General features: G+C 36.8%; 1 protein-coding gene across 1 annotated transcript; it reads right to left on the reverse strand.

Moving 5' to 3' along the window:
• Window positions 1-10,937: 10,937 nt before the first annotated feature.
• Window positions 10,938-15,525, reverse strand: LOC137725214 (glyceraldehyde-3-phosphate dehydrogenase GAPCP1, chloroplastic-like). The gene is made up of 14 exons (XM_068463827.1): window positions 15,278-15,525; window positions 14,782-14,876; window positions 14,615-14,682; window positions 14,493-14,531; window positions 14,086-14,186; window positions 13,421-13,533; window positions 13,188-13,287; window positions 12,958-13,104; window positions 12,129-12,189; window positions 11,934-12,031; window positions 11,650-11,792; window positions 11,482-11,565; window positions 11,265-11,354; window positions 10,938-11,145 (listed from the first exon to the last, which is right to left on the reverse strand). The coding sequence occupies exons 1-14, from the start codon at window positions 15,365-15,367 to the stop codon at window positions 11,097-11,099; spliced, it is 1,278 nt and encodes a 425-aa protein (XP_068319928.1). The 5' UTR covers window positions 15,368-15,525; the 3' UTR covers window positions 10,938-11,096.
• Between the last annotated feature and the right edge of the window lie 5,737 nt (window positions 15,526-21,262).

Below are 21,262 nucleotides of genomic sequence, written 5' to 3' on the forward strand. Positions count from 1 at the left end.
TCAATTCTGAAAAGAACTGTATTAGTGAATTGGATAGGAGTGAAGCTGCATGCATGAGTGTTCGAATAGTATATATCCTGGATCCAGATGGCTGTTCCTCCATGTACATGCACATATATACTCTTCTGCACTTGACAACGCATATAGCCGAACCCACACATGACCACACCTGGCGAAAGCCATTGCAAATTTAGATCCACCTGTAACCAAAATTCATTTTTATTTATTATCAGATGTGCTGATGAAATCTATGTCGATATAAAAAAGTAGGGTATCGAAACAATACATGACGTGTGCTTGGAAGCTTTATATATACCCGTCTATACAGATGCAATGTTGGAAGAGAGAGTGATAATATTGGTGGTAGAAGGCACTTGAAAATCTGAACACTTAAGTCATGGAGAGGAACTACTTTGGTCTTATTTTGTTCTTCATCATCCTCTTAACTTCTAGTAAGTCTCCCTCTCTCCCTCCTCAAAATTTTATACATACAGTTGTAACACGTGACATGGATCGAAATTAGCATTTTGATGAATTTTAACATAATTCTAATTAAGTAGGATCTAGTCAAATTGTCACATAATCTTTCACATATATATCTTCGAAACTTGGAAAGTAATTAATAGTTAACTGAAATTTGTAATATTTTTGTACAGACGAGATGGTGATCCACAGTGAAGCTAGGGTTTGTGATGTTCCAAGCAAAACTTTCAGAGGGTTATGCTTCAGAGATACCCATTGTATCGTGAGATGCCACAGTGAGGGTTACGGTTACGGCAAATGCTCCCATGTCCTGCGTCAGTGCCGCTGCCTAAAGGCTTGTGGGCGGCTAGCTGAAAGTGAAACTACTCATGGAACTGAAACCTCACCATAAATTAAGCTCCAGACGTCGATCTCATGTCCTGAATATATTATAATTAGATAAATAATCAGCCTTATTTTGGCGTCGCCCGGACGTCAAAAATATAAAGGCCAACTTTGTAAGTTGTTCAAATCGAGAACTCCTTGGTAACTCAAATATATATGAATCCAAGGATTAACAAGCTCTTGAATAAGAACTTTTCAGTTTCCAACTTCTTCTGCTGTATAGCGAAATGTTTCAATGCACTAGAAACATGACTTGATATATATACCAAGGCTACAATATAAATTGTTAAAAAAAAATTTGACCTTTTTAATAAATTGTATTATAACATGTACCGAGTTGTATTTTCAACATTAAAAATTTTTTCGCTACAAATTGTTAAAAAAAAAAAATTTGACGTTTTTAATCAATTGTATTATAACATGTACCGAGTCGTATTTTCAGCACTAAAAATTTTTCCGCTGCGCAGAAGCGTTATATGCTAAATACTTGCCCCAGAACAAATATATGGCATCATATTTGCAAAACTACAACTATTTTTGCCCATTACCGTATGACAAATTTTGTTCCGGGAATAGTAGAAAAAGAAATAATATATAGGGTAAGCACACTGAAATAATCAATAACGACAACATATTTATTATATATTTACAACACATTGATGATATTGACATTATAAACATTGATCATCATTCGTTGTTATGTTATCTTTGTGTCTAAAAGCAAAAATTAAGTAAAGGGTAATCTTTTTGCGTCCAAAAATAATTCAAAATGAGTCACGTTTATAGCTATTACAACTTGATTTCATTTTTGTAAGAGTTCATTGCAATAGTGTCATTATTGCTGATTTCCCTAACTACGTTCTAATGATTGTATTAACCAATTGGTGATGTTAATCAATTGAGTGATGATGTTAATTTCCGGACCATTTTTGATAAAAATATTTTAAATTTCATGCAGTTTTTTTTTTTTTTTTTCTTTCCGAAGCTCCCCATCGAGAGAGCAACTGTACTCAAGTTGGGATAAGTTTGTACTGAAATGTGTTATTTTAGTTTCTTTTCTAAATTTTATTGTATTGATATTGGAAGAATTAGCCGTCCTACAGCCGTCAAGCCGTCCTACAACCGTCCTACAGCCGTCAAGCCGTCCTACAGCCGTCCTACCTTGTCCTACCTGCACACTAGCCGTCCTACAGCCGTCAAGCCGTCCTACAGCCGTCCTACCTACACACTAGGACGGCTACCTTGTCCTACCTACACACTTGTATCATGTATATATATCCTTGTAATCTTGTAGAGAAATAAAAATGAGAAAAAGCATTCTCTTCCATATTTTCCACATGGTATCAGAGCCGGAACCTTAACCGGCCTGACTCCATTGTTGTCCCTTCTCTTCTTCTGCACATTCGTTTCGATAATGGCAGAAGATAATCTTTTTGTCTCAGAAACTGAAAGCTTCACAGCTCCTCGCCCTAGTTTTCCAGAAGCTGAAGTCAACCCAAACCAACGTTTGTGTTCTGTGTTGTTAAATGAGTTTAACTATCTTCCATGGTCCAGATCAATATCTCTTGCCCTTGGAGGAAGATCCAAACTTGGATTCGTCAATGGAAGTATTGAAGCACCTGACGTCGCATCGCCGGAGTATGAAGCATGGCTGTGCAAAGACCAGCTGGTCATGTCGTGGCTCCTCAACTCCATGGATCCTAAGCTGTCTGAAATTTTCAGTTTTTCAGAATCCTCTAGTGCTCTTTGGAAGGCAGTCAAGGACATGTATGGAAATCAAAACAATGCCGCTCGAGTGTTCCAGCTTAAGAGGAATCTTGCAAGTCTTCAACAAGGTGATAAATCCTTTGTTCATCATCTCGGTTGCATGAAAAACATGTGGAACGAACTAGAAATGTATCGACCACACACTATCGATGCTGCCGTACTGTTAAAAAGGTCCGAGGAAGACAAAATCTTTCATTTGCTTGCAAGTTTGGGTTCTGAATATGAAGATCTTAGAAGCCATATTTTAATGAATCCCGAATTTCCGTCATTTGCAAGTGTTTGCACTACTATCCAGCGAGAAGAAGTACGCAGAAAAGTCATGAATGTTGACGTAAAACCTAGTGTGTCTGAGGCTAGAGTTTTGTGACAAATCACAAGTCATTTGGAGATAAAGTATACAAGGGAAAAAGGCCAGATCTGAAGTGTCTACATTGTAATAATGTTGGACATCTAATAGATCGATGCTGGATATTGCACCCTGAGTTGAAGCCAAGGTTTGAGAACAAGCCTTTAAGAGATCATAAGGGCTCACACGCTAGACCATATACAAACAAGTACCATGCTGCTGCTGCTACATCCATCGGTGGGTCGATGAACTTTACAGCCAATCCGGCTGACTTGTTGAATGAGTTCTCAACCTACCTTCAAACCAGAAAAGGAAGCACAGGTGAAACGTCGACTGGGGAAAGTCAAACTGCTATTCTTGGACAGTTTGCAGGGTTCTTAGCTGAATCTGGTCATGTACCTCAAGGAGACATTCCAGGTATCATGTGTGCTCTTTCAACTGCTCTAAATGTTAGTCACTCTCATGATTTTTGGATTATAGACTCAGGTGCCACATATCACATGACAAATCAATATTCTAAGCTATACGATTTTGAAAGCCACACTAAACCATCACTAGTTTCTGTAGCAAATGGTAGAGGTGTGCCAGTTCTAGGTAGAGGGAAAGTTAAACTGATCTCAGAAACTGTTGAGTCCACAACGTTATATGTTCCATCTTTTCCTTTTCAATTATTGTCCGTAGGAAAGATTACAAACTCTCTAAACTGTCGTGCAATTTTTTCCCCCCACAATGTTGTTTTTCAAGATCTAGCCACCAAGAAGTTGATTGGTGAAGGTCACTACCTAAATGGGCTGTACTATTTTTCAGAGGACCTCAATGTTCCAAAGGGGTTCCAAGTCAGCTCAAACCTAGAACATCGGTTGTGGCATCAACGCCTAGCACATCCCTCAGAATCTGTGTTGTCTACGTTGTTCCCTAGTTTATGCAAATCCTCCCTTGTATGTGAAATTTGTCATTTGTCAAAATCTACTAGACTCCCATTCAATTCTTCCATGTCTAGGACTAGCAAGTTGTTTGAGATGGTGCACTCCGATGTTTGGGGACCTGCAGCTCTAGAGTCTTTTGATGGTTATAGGTACTACGTTATCTTTGTTGATGATTTCTCAAGAGCCACTTGGTTATACCTCCTAAAATTCAAAAGTGAAGTTATGGATGCTTTCAAGGATTTTCATAATCTTGTCATGAACCATTTTTCGTCCCAAATCCACATACTAAGGTCTGATAATGGCACTGAATATACATCCAAAAATATGACTAACTATTTGAGCACCCATGGATTTATACATCAAACAAGTTGTGTAGGTACTCCTCAGCAAAATGGAATTGCCGAAAGGAAGAATCGGGACCTACTTGAAAAAACCAGGGCACTAATGTTGCAAATGAATGTGCCTAAGAGGTTTTGGTCTCAAGGAGTTCTTGCAGCCACCTACCTTATCAACAGACTGCCTAGTCGTGTTCTGGATACAAAATCACCATCTGAGGTTATGCAAAACAAAAAAATTAATCTTTCCCATCTGAGAATCTTTGGATGTACCTGTTATGTTCATATTCAATCCCATCACCGAGACAAGCTTGATCCCAAAGCTATCAAGTGTGTTTTCATGGGATACTCCTCCACCCAAAAAGGGTACAAATGCTACAATCCGTGCTCCAGGAAGATGTTTGTCTCAAGAGATGTACGGTTTGATGAAAACCAACCATATTTCAACAAATCATCAGATCAAAATCGTCAGGGGGAACATTTCCTAGATCTCTTCCCATTGCCAAATCCAGTCGAACCAAGTGACTGTGTCCATTCACTACCTCACAACCGGGACTCTCATGCAACTCTTAATGACAACCTGCTTATTGGAGACGACACTGAAGCCTCAGAAGCACAAGTAGTTCCCCATGACCATAACACAACATCTATACAAGAGAGTGGAGTTGAACCTATTGTGATCCCAGCTCAACCCCGCAGGAATCCGACTCGAGATCGACATCCACCATCAAGGCTGCAAGACTATGAAACTTACCATGCCAGGTACCCTATTCACAAGTTTGTAAATTACTCCAAAGTCTCTCACTCTCATGCAGTTTTCCTCAGTAAACTGTCCTATGAAAGTGAACCAAGGAACTTTCAAGAAGCCAATTGTCAAGTTGTGTGGAGGCTAGCCATGGAAGAAGAACTCAAAGCCTTGAATGAAAATAAAACCTGGAGTGTAGTTCAACTTCCCAAAGGCAAGAAGGTGGTAGGCAGTCGATGGGTCTATAAAATCAAGTTTAATTCTGATGGCTCAATTGAACGACACAAGGCAAGATTGGTGGCTCGCGGTTTTACTCAAACTTTTGGAGTGGACTATAAGGAGACATTTGCTCCCGTGGCTAAGATGAGCACAATAAGGGTTTTGTTATCTGTTGCAGTGAACCATGAATGGCCATTGTACCAAATGGATGTAAAAAATGCTTTTTTACATGGAGACCTCGAAGAGGAAGTCTACATGCAACTACCCCCGGGTCATCCACAAGCACAGAATTCAGGTATGGCTTGCAAGCTTCATAAGTCAATCTATGGCTTGAAACAATCTCCTCGTGCCTGGTATGCCAAACTGAGCTCGGTACTTGAAAATTTTGGGTTCAAGAGAAGTCATGTTGATTCTTCCCTGTTTGTTCGAATAGGATCAGTTGGCAAATTAGTTGTACTAATCTATGTTGATGATATCATCATCACAGGTGATAACATTGATGAGATTCACACTCTTAAACATTCTCTTCATCAACAATTTGCCATTAAAGACTTAGGAGTTTTAAAATACTTCCTTGGGATTGAACTGGCCACTTCCCCCAAGGGATTTTTTTTGAGTCAAAGGAAATATGTGATTGACTTACTTCAAGAAGTGAAGATGATGGATTGCAAACCAACTCGTACTCCTCTTGATAGCAAATTGAAGTTGGACTTGACAGGAGAACCTCTCAGTGATATCAGTTACTACCAACGATTGGTGGGTAAGCTTATATATCTCACCATCACCAGACCGGATATAACTTACGCCGTCAGTCTTGTAAGCCAATTCATGCATGCACCCACTGAAGCTCATTTAAATGTTGTTAAAAGAATTCTCAGATACCTCAAAGGCTCCATTGGTCGGGGAATCGTCATGAAAAACAATGGTCATACTCAAATCTTTGCCTACACCGATGCTAACTGGGCAGGGAATGCTATTGATAGAAAATCCACTACTGGCTACTGCACGTTGGTTGGAGGAAACCTCGTGACATGGAAGAGCAAAAAACAAAATGTAATTGCTCGCTCAAGTGCCGAAGCTGAGTATAGAGCCATGGCTTCCACTGCATGTGAACTCATTTGGCTCAAGGGCCTTCTCTCGGACTTGGGGTTCTCAATCAACACACCTATGTCTCTTTTCTGTGACAATCAAGCAGCTATGCATATTGCCTCCAATCCGGTGTTCCATGAACGCACCAAACACATTGAAGTTGACTGTCACTACGTTCGGGAACAAGTTCAGTCCAAGGCAATTCAAACTACATTCACTCGAAGCCAAGATCAACTTGCTGATATTTTCACGAAGTCTCTTGCTTCTCCTCAGTTTCAAAGTCTGCTCTCCAAGCTTGGATCAATTAACCTCCTTGATCCAGCTTGAGGGGGAGTATTGGAAGAATTAGCCGTCCTACAGCCGTCAAGCCGTCCTACAACCGTCCTACCTTGTCCTACCTGCACACTAGCCGTCCTACAGCCGTCAAGCCGTCCTACAGCCGTCCTACCTTGTCCTACCTACACACTAGGACGGCTACCTTGTCCTACCTACACACTTGTATCATGTATATATATCCTTGTAATCTTGTAGAGAAATAAAAATGAGAAAAAGCATTCTCTTCCATATTTTCCACAATTGACATGTGTTCTTTAGTTTGTTTTCTAATATTTAGCTATTTGATTACTCTTCAAAAGTGAAATCGTGAAAGTTCAGAGATGGCTCTTCTTGAATGAACCCAGATAGCTCTTCGTTCCATGCACGTATACGTTCTCCTATCCAGTTGACAACGCATGCGGCTTTTGTTGCTAAACAAACACATGTCCACACTAAAGGAAGACACCATAAACTCTTAGGTCCACCTATAACCAAGATTTAAATGGTATATGCGTATCAAATGATGATGAGTCTAGAATGTGAAGAAGAAAAAAAAAAAAAAAAACATGACGTGGTACTATATGTGTATATATATATACACAAGCAGAGAGAGAGGGAGTAACTCAGTAACATTGGTATTTGTAGAAGGCTTGAAAATCTGAAGATTAAGGCATGGAGAGGAACTTGTTTGGTCTTGTTCTCTTCTTTATCATCCTTCTAACTTCTCGTAAGTTTCTCTCTCAATATTGTTTGGAATATCATGTTAATGGTTAACGATGGAACTGTCAGCATATTAAGTCCTCGTTCAAGGACATCCCTTCAAAACTATATAAATTCAAAACTGCGTGGACTGTCTTAAATATTAGACAATAATATACATACGCATATGAATGTAGTTAAACTTTCGCATGATTTTTTACATGCATGTTGAGAAGTACATAATTAACTAAACTAATACATACAGAAGAGATGGTGATGCATAGTGAAGCAAGGATTTGTGAAGAGCCAAGCAAAACATTCAGAGGGCTATGCTTCAAAGACGCCAACTGTATCGTGAGATGCCGAAGTGAGGGTCACGGTTATGGCAAATGCTCCCATATCCTTCGCCAGTGCCGCTGCTTGAAGGCTTGTGCGGCCGCCGAAACTGATCAAAGCTTACCATGAATGTTTAAGATCACTACTTGTACTTCCTCAATCTTGATATGGGGTCTATGAAGTGTCTCACATCATGAACTTGTGAATCTAATGAATAAAGTTGCATATTCTATGAATTACCAATGTTTCTTGAAAGACTTGGTGGTAACTTAAGTATATTAGCTAACCATTAACATAGTATATTAGCTATGCATATTGGCATTAAGTATAATTATGGAAACCGCGAAATTACCCTTTTGTTGGTTTTACAAGCATAAGTGAATAATGAGCACTCTATCCAGCAAAACGCTTTGCATTTCAGCAAAATTTGGTGGTTCACTGGAAAAGAATCAAAGGGGTGCCTTAGCTAATTACAATTTAGGTTTTTTATTTTTGCTCCAATTACAATATTATAGGTGTGATGGAAGATTTGAAATTTAATTTATGCGGTCATTTGTTTCTTCACAACGATCAATTTTTTGCTTGGAGTCTACGTTTTTTTGCACACGATGCGAAAAAGAAGTAGGAATAACAAAAACAATTAGATCGTATAAGATTATACTTGTGGCATTTCCTGCAACGGAGCGTGGGCATTTTTGCTAGTGAGGACAATGCACAATGCCGTCCCAGTGTGATATCGACTGCGCAAGGGCGCGCTATCCTCGCAGCCATTGCTCCTGGTTGAACTGCTACTGCTGTTGGGACTAATGCTCCCTGCAAATTAAATCATTTTTGTGTGCTAGCGATAAATCTTATTATATATTTACCACAATTAAATAAGTCTGCTAGCCATGCATTACAACCACAAACAGGATTCTTTTGGTGACGATCCTAGAGATTCGTAAATCGTGTGCATTTATCGTATATCGTGCAGGATTTTTTTGGTGACGATCCTTGAGATTCGTAAATCGTGTGCATTTATCGTATATCATGCAGTCAATTTTTGTTAGGTACTGTTTGTATTTAATTTTAAATAAAAATATTTAAAATAATTTCTGATCGCATAATATACGATAAATGAACATAATTCACATATTCTCGCCGATTCACAAAAACCCCATTTCCTTTTTCTTTTCTTTTTTTGTGGCTGCGATGTGTGAGAGAAGAGTGCTCGTGGCGGCTAGAAGGCAACCATTACACTTCTCAGTTTACTGATCTCACCCCATTTTTTTTTTTTTTTTCCTTATCCTTTTTAAGTAAATTTTTCATAACAAACATGATAATTATGCGCTAAACTGCCCATGAGAAATGACGTTGCGCACTAAAGTGACTTAAACTACAAAGGTTGAAGGAGTTTTTTTTTTTCCTTTTTTTTTTTTTTTTTTGTTTTTTTTTGGTCGAAAAAGATTGAAAGAGTTAGCCTATGTGTGTTGACATAATCCTATCTAATATTTTCATATAACAAGATTATTTTTTATAAACTTCGAGCAAGTTCAGTATACTAAAAGGAAGTCCAACGTAAGTCTTTTTTTTTTCCGAACGATAAATGATACTTCGACGTCAGTGACTAAAATATTTGTGGGAATAAGAGAGAGTCGCATGTGGTCCAATATTTGAAATAGAACTGTGAATCACATTACTAAACAACAACAAAAATTGAGGGCTTGCAAAATAAACAGAATAAAAATTGGGATTTATTTCTAAACGGTGTTTTGTTTGGGGGATTAATGCTAAACCCTCTGCCTTTTTTTTTTTTTTTAAGGTCCGAAGGCACATCAGAGTTGCCAGTGTAAAAGCTGTTATTTGTAGGAGTGCAATAAAATTGGTCAGACCGACTCCTAGCCAATGGGTTTAGATCCATATATCCAATTTTTCCAAAACAAGTTATAATTAATTGGCATTAGTTGATAAGTTTTCTTCTTATGGCAATTAATTAATGCAACCTTATAACTTGTAAGCTAGCTCTAAATCATGACGGATCCTTGACAAATCCTTTAAATCCATACCCTACACACACACACACATATATACATGTGTTGCTACAACTCAGTTAAAAATTGAAGAGAAAACATGGATAAGAAGTTCAATCTTGGGCTTGTTTTTCTGTTCATCATCCTTCTTGCTTCTCGTACTTCTCTCTCTCTCTCTCTCTCTCTCTCTCTCTCTCTCTCTCTCTCTCTCTCTCTCTATATATATATATATATATATGTATGTATGTATGTATGTTGTACTAATTTTGACAAGTTAACTAACCAATATGTATTGATGTGCAAAAGAGACAGTGCAGCATACAGAAGCTTACAATAACGAGCAGTGTAAATACCTGGAATTTTGCCTGAGTCTGTCTTATTGTAAAATGGAATGTAGGAGGGAAGGATTTCATCTCAGCCATTGCTCCGGGTTCAACTGCTACTGCTCTTGGGAGTAGCCCTTCCTGCAAACTTATATTTAACATAAATAAATAACTTATCATTTGCGCACCAGCGATAATAATCTTATTATATACTTATCACACTTAAATAACCATGATGGCAATTACTGATGTACATTATAAACTTATAACTATCATGATAAAATAAGATACGAGAGATTTTCGTATCGTGATTTAATGAAATTTGTACTTGAATATTTACCTTTTATATAGCCCATTGTTTGTTAGTTTTGCTCTTGAGTTGGATTGGTACTCGGTTAAATCAACGTAACTTTACTATCTTGTCGTCATTTTCTAAATTTTGTTGATTTTTTCTAATATGTAAGAAGCAAAGGGCGTTTTGGGTATTTAAAAATATTTAATCATAAGGGCTTTTCCTTAATAATATTTATTAATTTACAATATGGGTAACCAATTGGCAATCGATAGATATAGAGGTCCACGATCATGTAAAAACTTATGCAAGGTTTAAATTTTATACATTTAATCCGTTCATTCAAATATGAAATCATTTAAACCTAATACGTGGACGATACATTAATTGATGAGAGACGCGCGAAAGATGGGCTCTGCATGTGAACATTGGGGTTCCGACACATATTAGAATGTGAGTTTCTAACACTAGATCAATCGACAATGGTTGAAGAGGCCTAAAGTTATTTAATTAAACACTAAATCAAAAGAAAGCTAAACCTTGTTCGAATTATTTATGTTCGAATGTCATTCACTTCAAGAATTTCTTCGACACAAACTCACAAAGGGAGCGGTATATTATAATACGGTACAAATAGATGATGTATTTAGCCCACAACCTGCAAGCTCATGCAAGTCAAATTTTCCATTATTTTCGAGTAGAATTATGCTATGTCCGCCTAAATCTCCACTTCAATAAAAACGAGATCAAGTGTATAACTACTCTTCAACCAAACGCGTAGCAAGCATCAAAGCGCTAAAAATTGGAATGACACTCGGCAACCGAGACTTATGCTGCCACCAACGCCATGTGCTCTATGAGGTCCAAAACTCGGTTGCTGTTAGAAAGACAAAAGCTTCATTAGTCAGACGCATTGAACTTGACACCATAGACTTTGTACTAACAGATACCGCAGGCAGCAAATTGTAATGCACATGCAGAGTGTAGAGTGTTTACCTGTATCCCCACTCGTTGTCGTACCACGAAACAAGCTTAACAAAGGAGGAACTAAGTGCTAATCCAGCCTTGGCATCGAATATACTGGACCTGGAATTAAAGGAATAAATTAAAGACAGATCAGTAACGAACATCCATAACTGAATCTTACGAAGTAAATTCACGCTAGTATTGCTTTCCTTTTGAAGAATGCTTAGGAAAAAGAAAAGGATCCTACCTTGAGTCACCAACAAAATCATTGGAGACGACATCATCTTCTGTGTAACCGAGGATGCCTCTAAGTGGCCCATCAGCAGCATACCTTCAAGTAAGATATCAAAGTAAATGAGCTATCCAAAGAAGGGGGGAAGAAAGATGCATAAAGGTAGATACTATTTACACATACCTGATCGCAGCTTTGACATCCTCATACGAAGAACTCTTCTTAAGTCGACAAGTTAAGTCCACCACAGATACATTAGGAGTGGGGACACGGAAGGCCATACCAGTGAGCTTTCCATTGAGTTCTGGTAGAACTTTTCCAACTGCCTACAATTCCAAGGAGCAAAAGAGATTAGTGTACCTTTAAACCCCGAAAATAAATATAAAAAACAAACATCGACAAAATCATTTAAAACACCGAAATATCTTTGGAAAGTACCACCAAGAATCTATTTTAAGATATAGTACCTTTGCAGCACCAGTAGAACTGGGGATGATGTTCTGTCCAGCTCCTCGGCCTCCTCTCCAGTCCTTCATTGACGGGCCATCGACTGTCTTCTGTGTTGCTGAACGTGTAAAACCATCAGTATGTTAACCCCATAACAAGTGATCAACAATCACATACATGTGTTTTAGAGAGAGAGAGAGGCAGAGGGAAGGAACCTGTAGTTGCATGCACAGTTGTCATCAAACCTTCAAGAATACCAAATTCCTCATGGATCACCTACAAAATACATTTAATGAGGTAAGATATGGCAAGAGGCAGTAGCTTATTACAAAGTGCTAACACAGGAAGAAAGCAGAAAGAACAAATAAATAATAAAGATATCAACTATTTGGTGACGATGCCAAAAAAGAATTATTAAATTGAAAGGAAAAGGATATAATAAAAGCAGACATGTTTTTGTATAACATCTACCATCCAGAACAAATAAATAATAAAAATATCAACTATTTATATCAACTATTTGGTGACAATGCCAAAAAAGAATTATTAAATTGAAAGGAAAAGGATATAATAAAAGCAGACATGTTTTTGTATAACATCTACCATCCAGAACAAATAAATAATAAAGATATCAACTATTTGGTGACGATGCCAAAAAAGAATTATTAAATTGAAAGGAAAAGGATATAATAAAAGCAGACATGTTTTTGTATAACATCTACCATCCAGAACAAATAAATAATAAAAATATCAACTATTTATATCAACTATTTGGTGACAATGCCAAAAAAGAATTATTAAATTGAAAGGAAAAGGATATAATAAAAGCAGACATGTTTTTGTATAACATCTACCATCCAGAACAAATAAATAATAAAGATATCAACTATTTGGTGACGATGCCAAAAAAGAATTATTAAATTGAAAGGAAAAGGATATAATAAAAGCAGACATGTTTTTGTATAACATCTACCATCCAGAATTGTAGTTCAAATTATAATGGAGCTCAAATTTATATCAATAATTTATAGGAGGCAATCAAACCTTGGCAAGAGGAGCAAGGCAGTTGGTGGTACAGCTCGCATTAGAAACAATGTCCATATTTGGCTTGTATGTATTCTCATTTACTCCAACGACAAACATGGGTGCATCGGCTGATGGGGCGGATATTACCACTTTCTTTGCACCACCCTGCAAAGGAGAAGCAATCAGAGATCAACCTGGTGTCCAGTAACGGACAAAACAATACAGAAAATTGACTTAAAGCAACAAACCTTTTTATGTAATGCGGCCTTCTCAAGTGTTGTAAAAATCCCAGAAGATTCGACAACATACTCAACCCCATAATCACCCCAAGGGATCTCAGCAGGATCTCTGGATAAGGTTAAGAAGTTAATCCCGAATCACAAATAGCTTCACATGATACTCTTTACAATAAGAAAAGGAAATTCTGGTGCACAACATTCTCTAGAGAATTAGATTACTGCTGAAAATCACAGCACAATACCTTTTGCTCACAACTTTGATTGCCTTGCCATTTATTTCCAAGGTGGAATCATCCACAACACTAATTGATCCATTGAATATTCCATGCGTAGAGTCAAACTTAAACATGTAAGCCTGGACATTGAAAAACAAAAACGAAAATTAAACCTTCATAAGAATAAAAGAAAAAGCAAGAGCATTCTTGTTAGCTGCGTAGAGTCATACTTAAACATGTAAGCCTAGACATTGAAAAACAAAAGCAAAAATTAAACCTTCATAAGAATAAAAGAAAAGGCAATGTCAGCAATAAGTTTGAAACTGGTTATAGGACAGGAGCAAAATGCACATCCAGGAAAAAATCATCAATGTTTTACCTTTTACTTGCATCAAAACATCAAACAAACAAAAATATATACAGTTTCAATATTTCAGTTAAATATTCAAGTTTAACTGTACGGATACTAGCATTGAGAAAAACAAAGTAAATGGGAACAGTTCAAATATATTCGTCGACACCCTAACTTAAGTAATTTGCAACACTTCCTACACTGTCTAATGAATATCACTCCCATCTTAAAACATAAAGAAGAACTAGTACCGATATGGCACTATGTGCTATGTAATTATGACAAAGGAAACTAGCATATTGCAAATAAACATTGTTCATGATACACCCGTATGACTTACCATGTACTTGGGATCTACTAGAGGATCATTGACTGCTACAACTTCTATATCATCTCTAGTGGTTGCAATTCTTAGAACCAACCTTCCAATTCTACCGAAACCTGCACAAATAGTGTTTTCATCATATAACAACTAAAATCACCCTTTATAAAGGCAAAACATTCTAAACATCAGTTAAATGTAAACAGTGTGTTATTGGTATATCAGCAGTACTATGACTAACAGCTAACGATTTTTTAGCATCCAAAAACAATTAAAGAAGCTAATGAGAAAAGCAAAGTAGTAATATTGAAATTATAGTCAAAACAACTTATTACTTAGTAATCAAAACTAACCTAAACTAAGCAAAGAAAACATCATTTGTGCCTACGGATAAGCAAGAAAAAGCACAACTTCAACGAACTTACCGTTGATTCCAATCTTTGTCTTCCCACCACTCCCGGATCCTAAACAAAACAACCAATCAAGAGTGAGCTTCAGAGCAATACAAATCAACTACACGTTCAAAAAGTATTTTTGGCGTTCTTACTCTGAGCTGTTGGTGGCAGTTCGGTGGCCGTGGCCTTGATGGGTTGGACGCTCCTGGCGCTGCATATCCTAGAAAACCGAACATATATCACAGTCTATAACGAGAACAAAGCCTTGAATTGCAAAACCGAAAAATTAAACATCAAAATTGAGACTGAGTTGCTCAACTGTAAAGAATATGACCCGCTTGGGATGGAGGTGCCAAATATGGATGATTGCACCTTGGGACAGTTCAGATTGCGACTAAACCCAACGCTCGACACCTGAACAACAAATTACAACCAAAATTAGAACAAAGAGAAACAGAAACTACATTTGCTATTTATTGCTTTAGTGAGTAGTGATTTCCTCTGATCCAATAAATTAAACCAGAAAGAAAATCATACAGATATTTAAAGCTTAAGAAAAATCAACTGATTACTAAGTGAAAGAACAAAAAATGTAATTTGAAAAACTAAATACGAGCAGAAATTCAAGGCCTTTAACTTGATAACAAAAACTCATAAAAATCAAATAATTTATTCAAAAGAACACACTTTTCAGTCCTCTGTTTTTTCAAGCATCCAACAAATACGCAATTGACCGATACAGAACGACGTGTTTTCAAACAGTTGGGAGGTGATTAGCCTCAAGCAGCTGAGGGGAGCGAAAAAAAAAAAAAGACCTTGAAAGAGGCGGAGGCAGCGAGGTCGGCGCGGGAGGCTTCGACCAACGGAGCTGAGACAGTAGATCTGAGCAGAGAAGAAGCCGCCATTTCTGATCGGTTCGGAGCTCTCTTACTCTCTCTTGGTCCGAAGCGAATGGAATGAAAAACCCTAAATAACAGAAGCTTTTTAAACAGCTATTGGGGACTCCGAACAGGCAACCGCCAGAGGCCAACTGTGTTTTTTGTTTCCCTTTTTTAAATAATTTTTATTTTTTTAATTAAAAAATAAGAAGAATATCGTGAGAAAGCATGCGGAGTTTCTTATGGAGCTCACCTGAAACTCTCTCTCTCATGCTTCCTCGTTCTCTCTCGTCACGTTCTTTATGGGGCCAATCTCCTGCGAACTACATCGAATACCTTGATGGTATGTAACCGTCGATGTATTGAGGCGTGGGATATTGACGGTTGAGATTTGAGTAAGTGTGGGTTACGGTGAGAGTGGAAACAGCGGATGAGCAGCTGTGTAAATCACGTAGGTGAGTTTGTCGTGACGTGGTGGGGAGAGAAAGGGTCTCGTGGTTCTCGACAGCCACGTTTGACCTTTGTGGGCTTTTTGGGGCTTTTCTCCTTTTTTGGATTTCAAGCCGGTCCTACGGATGGCCGGTTCACCTTCCCGGGCCATTGTTCTTTTGTTTGTTACGTTTAGGTCTCAATCCATGGAAATTTTTGTGTCAACCCGGGAAAACACGTCTAGCGACACACAATCAAATTGACTTCCAGGTTTGAGAACTTAATTTTAGTGTAATGGTAGATAAACTAACTTTTTAAACCGCATTTACAACATACAAATGACATGATTCTCAAAGTAAAACAGAAGTTTTGCCTGTGAAGGAATTATACCTTTATATACAATAACAAGCACAAATGATGTACCGGGGTTGGATGTTTAGTGTTCGGCTAGAGTCATTAGAGCATTTCTAATAACTTCCTTTAAATGTGACTCTTCAAATACAAATTTATTGACCTGGCAGCTTGAAAACTAAAATTTGTTGATTCATAATTTTGCTCCTATAGACTCTACAAATATTAGTTTTTTTAACACGTGACGTTTTTTGTTTTTATTTAATTTTTGGAAAAAAAGTTGGCAAAGAAAAAGTGAGATAGAGAGAGACTCCAAATCTAGAGATTGTAGGACATTTTCTAAATTTGAATACTCATTTGACAACTTTTTTGGAGCACAAAAATCTTATATGGCAGTTCAAATTTAGTTTTGTAAACTCTCTTGAAAATGATCTTAGACATCCATGTGATTCGTTCATGTGCATACAAGAAGTTTTCCCTCAATTGTTGTTTTTCTATTATTCATAAGGTTCCAAACTTTCTTTCATGCAACGTAACAATGGAGACTAAGAAAAGGTTGAAATATATTTACCAAAAGAAAAGGTTGAATCAATCCTAAATTTCCTTCTTAATAAGAAAATGGTTAGGGTTTGGCAACACGCGCAGCGTTATTAGGGTTTGGGGAAAATCAAGAAAATGTAACTATATATATACATATAATTTTGCAAATTGATGGTGAAATCTTTCAATTCAGTTATATTTTATAGATCAAGTGCGCATGTGCAATGTTTTTCTCAAGTAGAAGATAATATCTTAACTTTTTTGCTTAAACGTCAAAATAGTTCTTGTATTTTATCTTATTTGTAAATTTGATCTTGTGTTTTTAATTTAGTCAAATCGGTCTTTGTATTTATTTTTGTTAGCCAATATTGAACAATCCGTTGCTCTACTACCTTACCAAACCTTCAAAGACGAACCGCACAAACCTGCTTTGTTATTTTGTGTTGGTCGGGGGAATCAAAGTGGGGACATTCACGGTAGAAGTAGAGGACACATAATACATAAGTGCGAATAAACCTAAATTATTGACATTGATGATTGAATGTGATAATATCTCAGCGTGGAGCCAACGCATTACACACGGTACTCTTTTGGCCTTAGCTTTGTTGGGGTGTGCGTGAAGTGGTAGGTTAGGGTTGAAAACAACCAAATACAGCTCTGCACGTGCTCTTCCCTATAAGTAGGAAAATAGTAATACTCCATGCTTGCACAACAAGAAATCAATCACGCGCCCATTCGCGACTCATTTTAACACTCTTTTAATTTGATGTAGACTAAGAACTAAAAGTTGGAAGAGAAATCGATCACGCACCCACACACCCAGTGACGGATGCACATCGGAACCAAGGTGGTTCCAGAATTATTTGGAGTCTAAGAAATATACATGTGAAAGTTTTTCAAGGACAGTCCAAATATTTGGTAGGAAAATTAACGAAAAGTCTAAAAAAACTTTAGTTTTAATGAAAAATGACAAATAAAGATGTAGTGAATAGTACTAGGAAAAGGTAAAAGTATCGTTTTTCGTGAAAAGTAAACAATACCAGTTGTTTTTAGTTAAAACTCCTATATTTGGTGGGGTTTTTTTTGTGCCCACCAAATATTTGACAAAATGTCTCTCGCATGTTTCGTTGACAGCACTCTAGAAATTCTCTCAATAACACTTAGCAGATTACTTTAGCATATGGTAATTAATATCTTCTAACATGTGCGCAACTTGGTGCGGCTGACGACAACAAACTCGTCAAGTGTTAAACGAAATGCCTCGGTGAATAAACTGAATTTTTATGTGCGCTTCGCGCTCAATTTATATCTAAAAAACTTAAACCTTTAACATTATAACCTCCTAAAATTTGAATCATGGATCCGCTACCGAATATCTACAACTGATTTTAACATTTGTCTTGGCAATAGAGTTGGAAGCTAATAGCCGGAAGGCATATATATGCCAACAAAGTAACAAGTGCAATCTTGCTTTCGGGGATGACATGATATGTTTGTTGTCTCATTAGGTCATGGCATTTTCTTAGGCACAACCGCACAAGCTTGGACTAATACACAAAACATCTGTTTGATGTCAACGGGTACTTTGTTTTCACATGATGACAATGTCCAACATGATAATGAAATGGATATTATTTACTCCTTAATGAAATATACCTAATTATGGGACCATACATATAGTCGATAATACATGTAAATTACCTTTATTAAAAGAGAGACTTTTATGAAAGGGGTTTAGCGGCTAATATGGTAGCGGAGTAATCGGTCTCTTTCATTAACAACTATAGGTATAAATCTCAATATATTCTAGATTTAAGTGTGTTGACTGGTTATGTGATTTAACTTATTTGTCTACATTGAACCCTTATTTGAAAGCACCTATTAAGAACGTTGAAGGTTCGTGGAATTACTAAATTTTTGCTCGCAATCTTGTACATAGATGCATTTGCGTGCTATTCATCTATATAAATTTGTTTTAAGAAAAGTCATCAAAGACTCTTTTGTCTATTATATGTGTGTGTGTGTGTGTGTGTGTGTGTGTGAATTTTGATACGAAGATATAGATGTCTAAACAACTGGTTGATTAGATTATGGATTCCAAAGAAGGCTTACGAAACAAAGAATGTTGTTGGAAGAGTAACATTCAAAGTTACCCATCATATTTAAGCACACCAATAATAGCCACTAGCCTACTTGGTTATAAGCTTATATTCGAATTATAATTGTAATTAGACGCCTACATTATAACAATAAATCAACACATATGAGTAGTTGTTTACTAATCAAGATGTTAAAGGTGTCTTGGGAACTCATGATGCATGTGTTTTTTTTTCAAATAAATAAAAAGAAACGATAGCAAATTTCAATCAATCAGAGAAAAAAAAAGTACACAATATAGCGGCAGAAGCAGGCTTAAATCAAGTTGCAATCCTCAAAGAGTAAATTTAGAATAAAATTTGGTGGAGAATCCAACCAAGCACAGGGAAGTTCGACAGTGAGAGCATAACAGGCAAGGTGATCGGCGACGCCATTAACTTGGCGGCAGACATGGGTGTAGGCGTAGCTAACCTCAGTGATCATTGAAAGCAAAGCTTTTGTATTCTCCACAATTTTTTCCAATCGGAGGCTAATTGGTCAAAGGCTTCTTTATTGCTCTAATAATTTGAAGTGAATCACTCTCTATAAAATGTTTTTGAAAACCTCTGGTTGCCGTCCAAACTACGCCTTCTCTAACCGCCAAGGCCTCCGCTTGTAAAGGGGAGAAAAATCTCTGAATCCCTGCAGTCCGCCTCGACAAAATCTCCAGCTGCACTACTTACAACAAAACCTGCCCCTCCAATTTTCCGCTCCGAGCTCCAAGAACCATCAATGTTCATTTTCAGACTAACCATTGCCGGTGCTGACCAATGAGGGATGTCAGGAAGATGAGTTGGAGTGTGTGAGGGCCTCGAGTTTACTGCTACAAACTCATGCCACCAAGACATAGCCCTAGCAACCAGCACATTTGTCATAATTGTCAGACCATAGGCTCTTAATCCCAGCGTCCCAAAGAGCCCAGCAAATCATCAAGAAAAGATCAAAATGATGAGATGGGAGTTTGTCATCCAATTTCATTGCTCATATTCTTTGAAAGTTGGGGGATGAAAAGTCTGTTTGGAATTGCTTGTGTAGAAAACAATTATACTCACAATGCTTACAAAGTATTTTTATCAGAATTCAGAAATACCTAGGGATTTTAATTAATAATCCGAGTGCTTCTTAAAAAGCACATTGAAGGTGCTTATCGGAGAAACTCCTTAATCTAGAAAGCACTTTCAACATTTTCCACTTAATATAGTCGAAAACACTTTTGATTGTCAAAAAGTGATTTTACTTCTTTTAAAAACAATCTCAAACATGCCCGAAAATTAAATTATAAGATAAAACAACATTGGAACAGATATGATCATTTTGTATAAGTTTTTGTACTCTCTTGTCAACTTTTCTCATCTCTAATTCTCTTATATTAAAAAAAAAAAAAAATAGTAACACGGCCATAGATTTTTAGTACTCATTGTATATAGTATATACACAAATGATATAATTTAATTTATGTTGAAGTTAGATTGGTGTAGAGATTTTGGTATCGCATCATGTATGCGAGATTGCAAGTCACCATACAATTTTGTTATATTTTCCAAGTTGTCAGTAATTCTTACACACGAAGTGAAATGTTAATATACTTAATAGAGTAATTAGGTTTGCATGCATCGAATTTGGCAAACGTGTAAGAAATGCAGCACTTTAGGTTAATTAGCTTTTAGGCTGGTAGTAGTTTTCTTGTCTTCCAAGTTTTATCATTTGTTCTTGAGGTTCTGTGTTTGTCTTTTGTATTCAATTTCTTTTGAACATTCATGATTTCGTAAACCAAAGTTATTTATTTACTACTAATGTTAGAATAAAATTGATCATTTATTAAGGCATAACAAAAATAAAATTAACTTCTTACTTCTATTTATACAAACGATATTGAGAGGAGAAAGTTGAACTCAAAATCTCAAACGTAAAAATAAATTCTCTTAACCAACTAAGTTATTAACTTTTTGCAAATTATCTTTTTACTTGATATAAAGTTGTTTGATTTTTCTTTTTTTTTTTTTTTTTTTTTTGTTTGCCTGACTTGATATAGAGTTTATATCACGAAAAAGAAAAGAGCAAAAACGGAAAGTTTTTAGTTGTGTAATAAGGAAGACGAAGAAAATTTCAGCATTGGTTAGACATGGAAAGCCAAGTGTCATTCTCTGAGAAGCTCTCCCCCAACGAAGAGTAATTGCCACATAACTTTCCGGCAACAATGGTCATTTGTCCACCTTCCATCTTCCTCCTTCATTTCATATAACATTCCAGCATACCTTTCTCTCGAGAGACCATACAATTAAAAAATAAAGATAAATAAAAAATCTGTTCTCTCATTGAACCTCTTGCCGCTGGTAATCCACTCCAAAACTCTTTTGCCTCTTTGGAAAATTTATCTTCCTATTTATGTTGTCAAAATCGTTGATTATACGAAATCATGCATGTTCGAAAGCAATAACATAGAATGACACATAAATGCGTTGATTT

This window comes from Pyrus communis, chromosome 2 (genome assembly GCF_963583255.1).
Source record: "Pyrus communis chromosome 2, drPyrComm1.1, whole genome shotgun sequence".
In the NCBI taxonomy this organism is placed as follows: domain Eukaryota; kingdom Viridiplantae; phylum Streptophyta; class Magnoliopsida; order Rosales; family Rosaceae; genus Pyrus; species Pyrus communis.

Coding starts and splice junctions, on each gene's coding strand:
- LOC137725214 (XM_068463827.1), bottom strand. CDS start 15,367: ATGGCGGCTTCTTCTCTGCTCAGATCTACTGTCTCAGCTCCGTTGGTC. Junction 14,683..14,781: donor AGCGGGTCATATTCTTTACA/GTTGAGCAACTC, acceptor TCGGTTTTCTAG/GATATGCAGCGCCAGGAGCG. Junction 13,105..13,187: donor AGGCCGCATTACATAAAAAG/GTTTGTTGCTTT, acceptor TCTCCTTTGCAG/GGTGGTGCAAAGAAAGTGGT.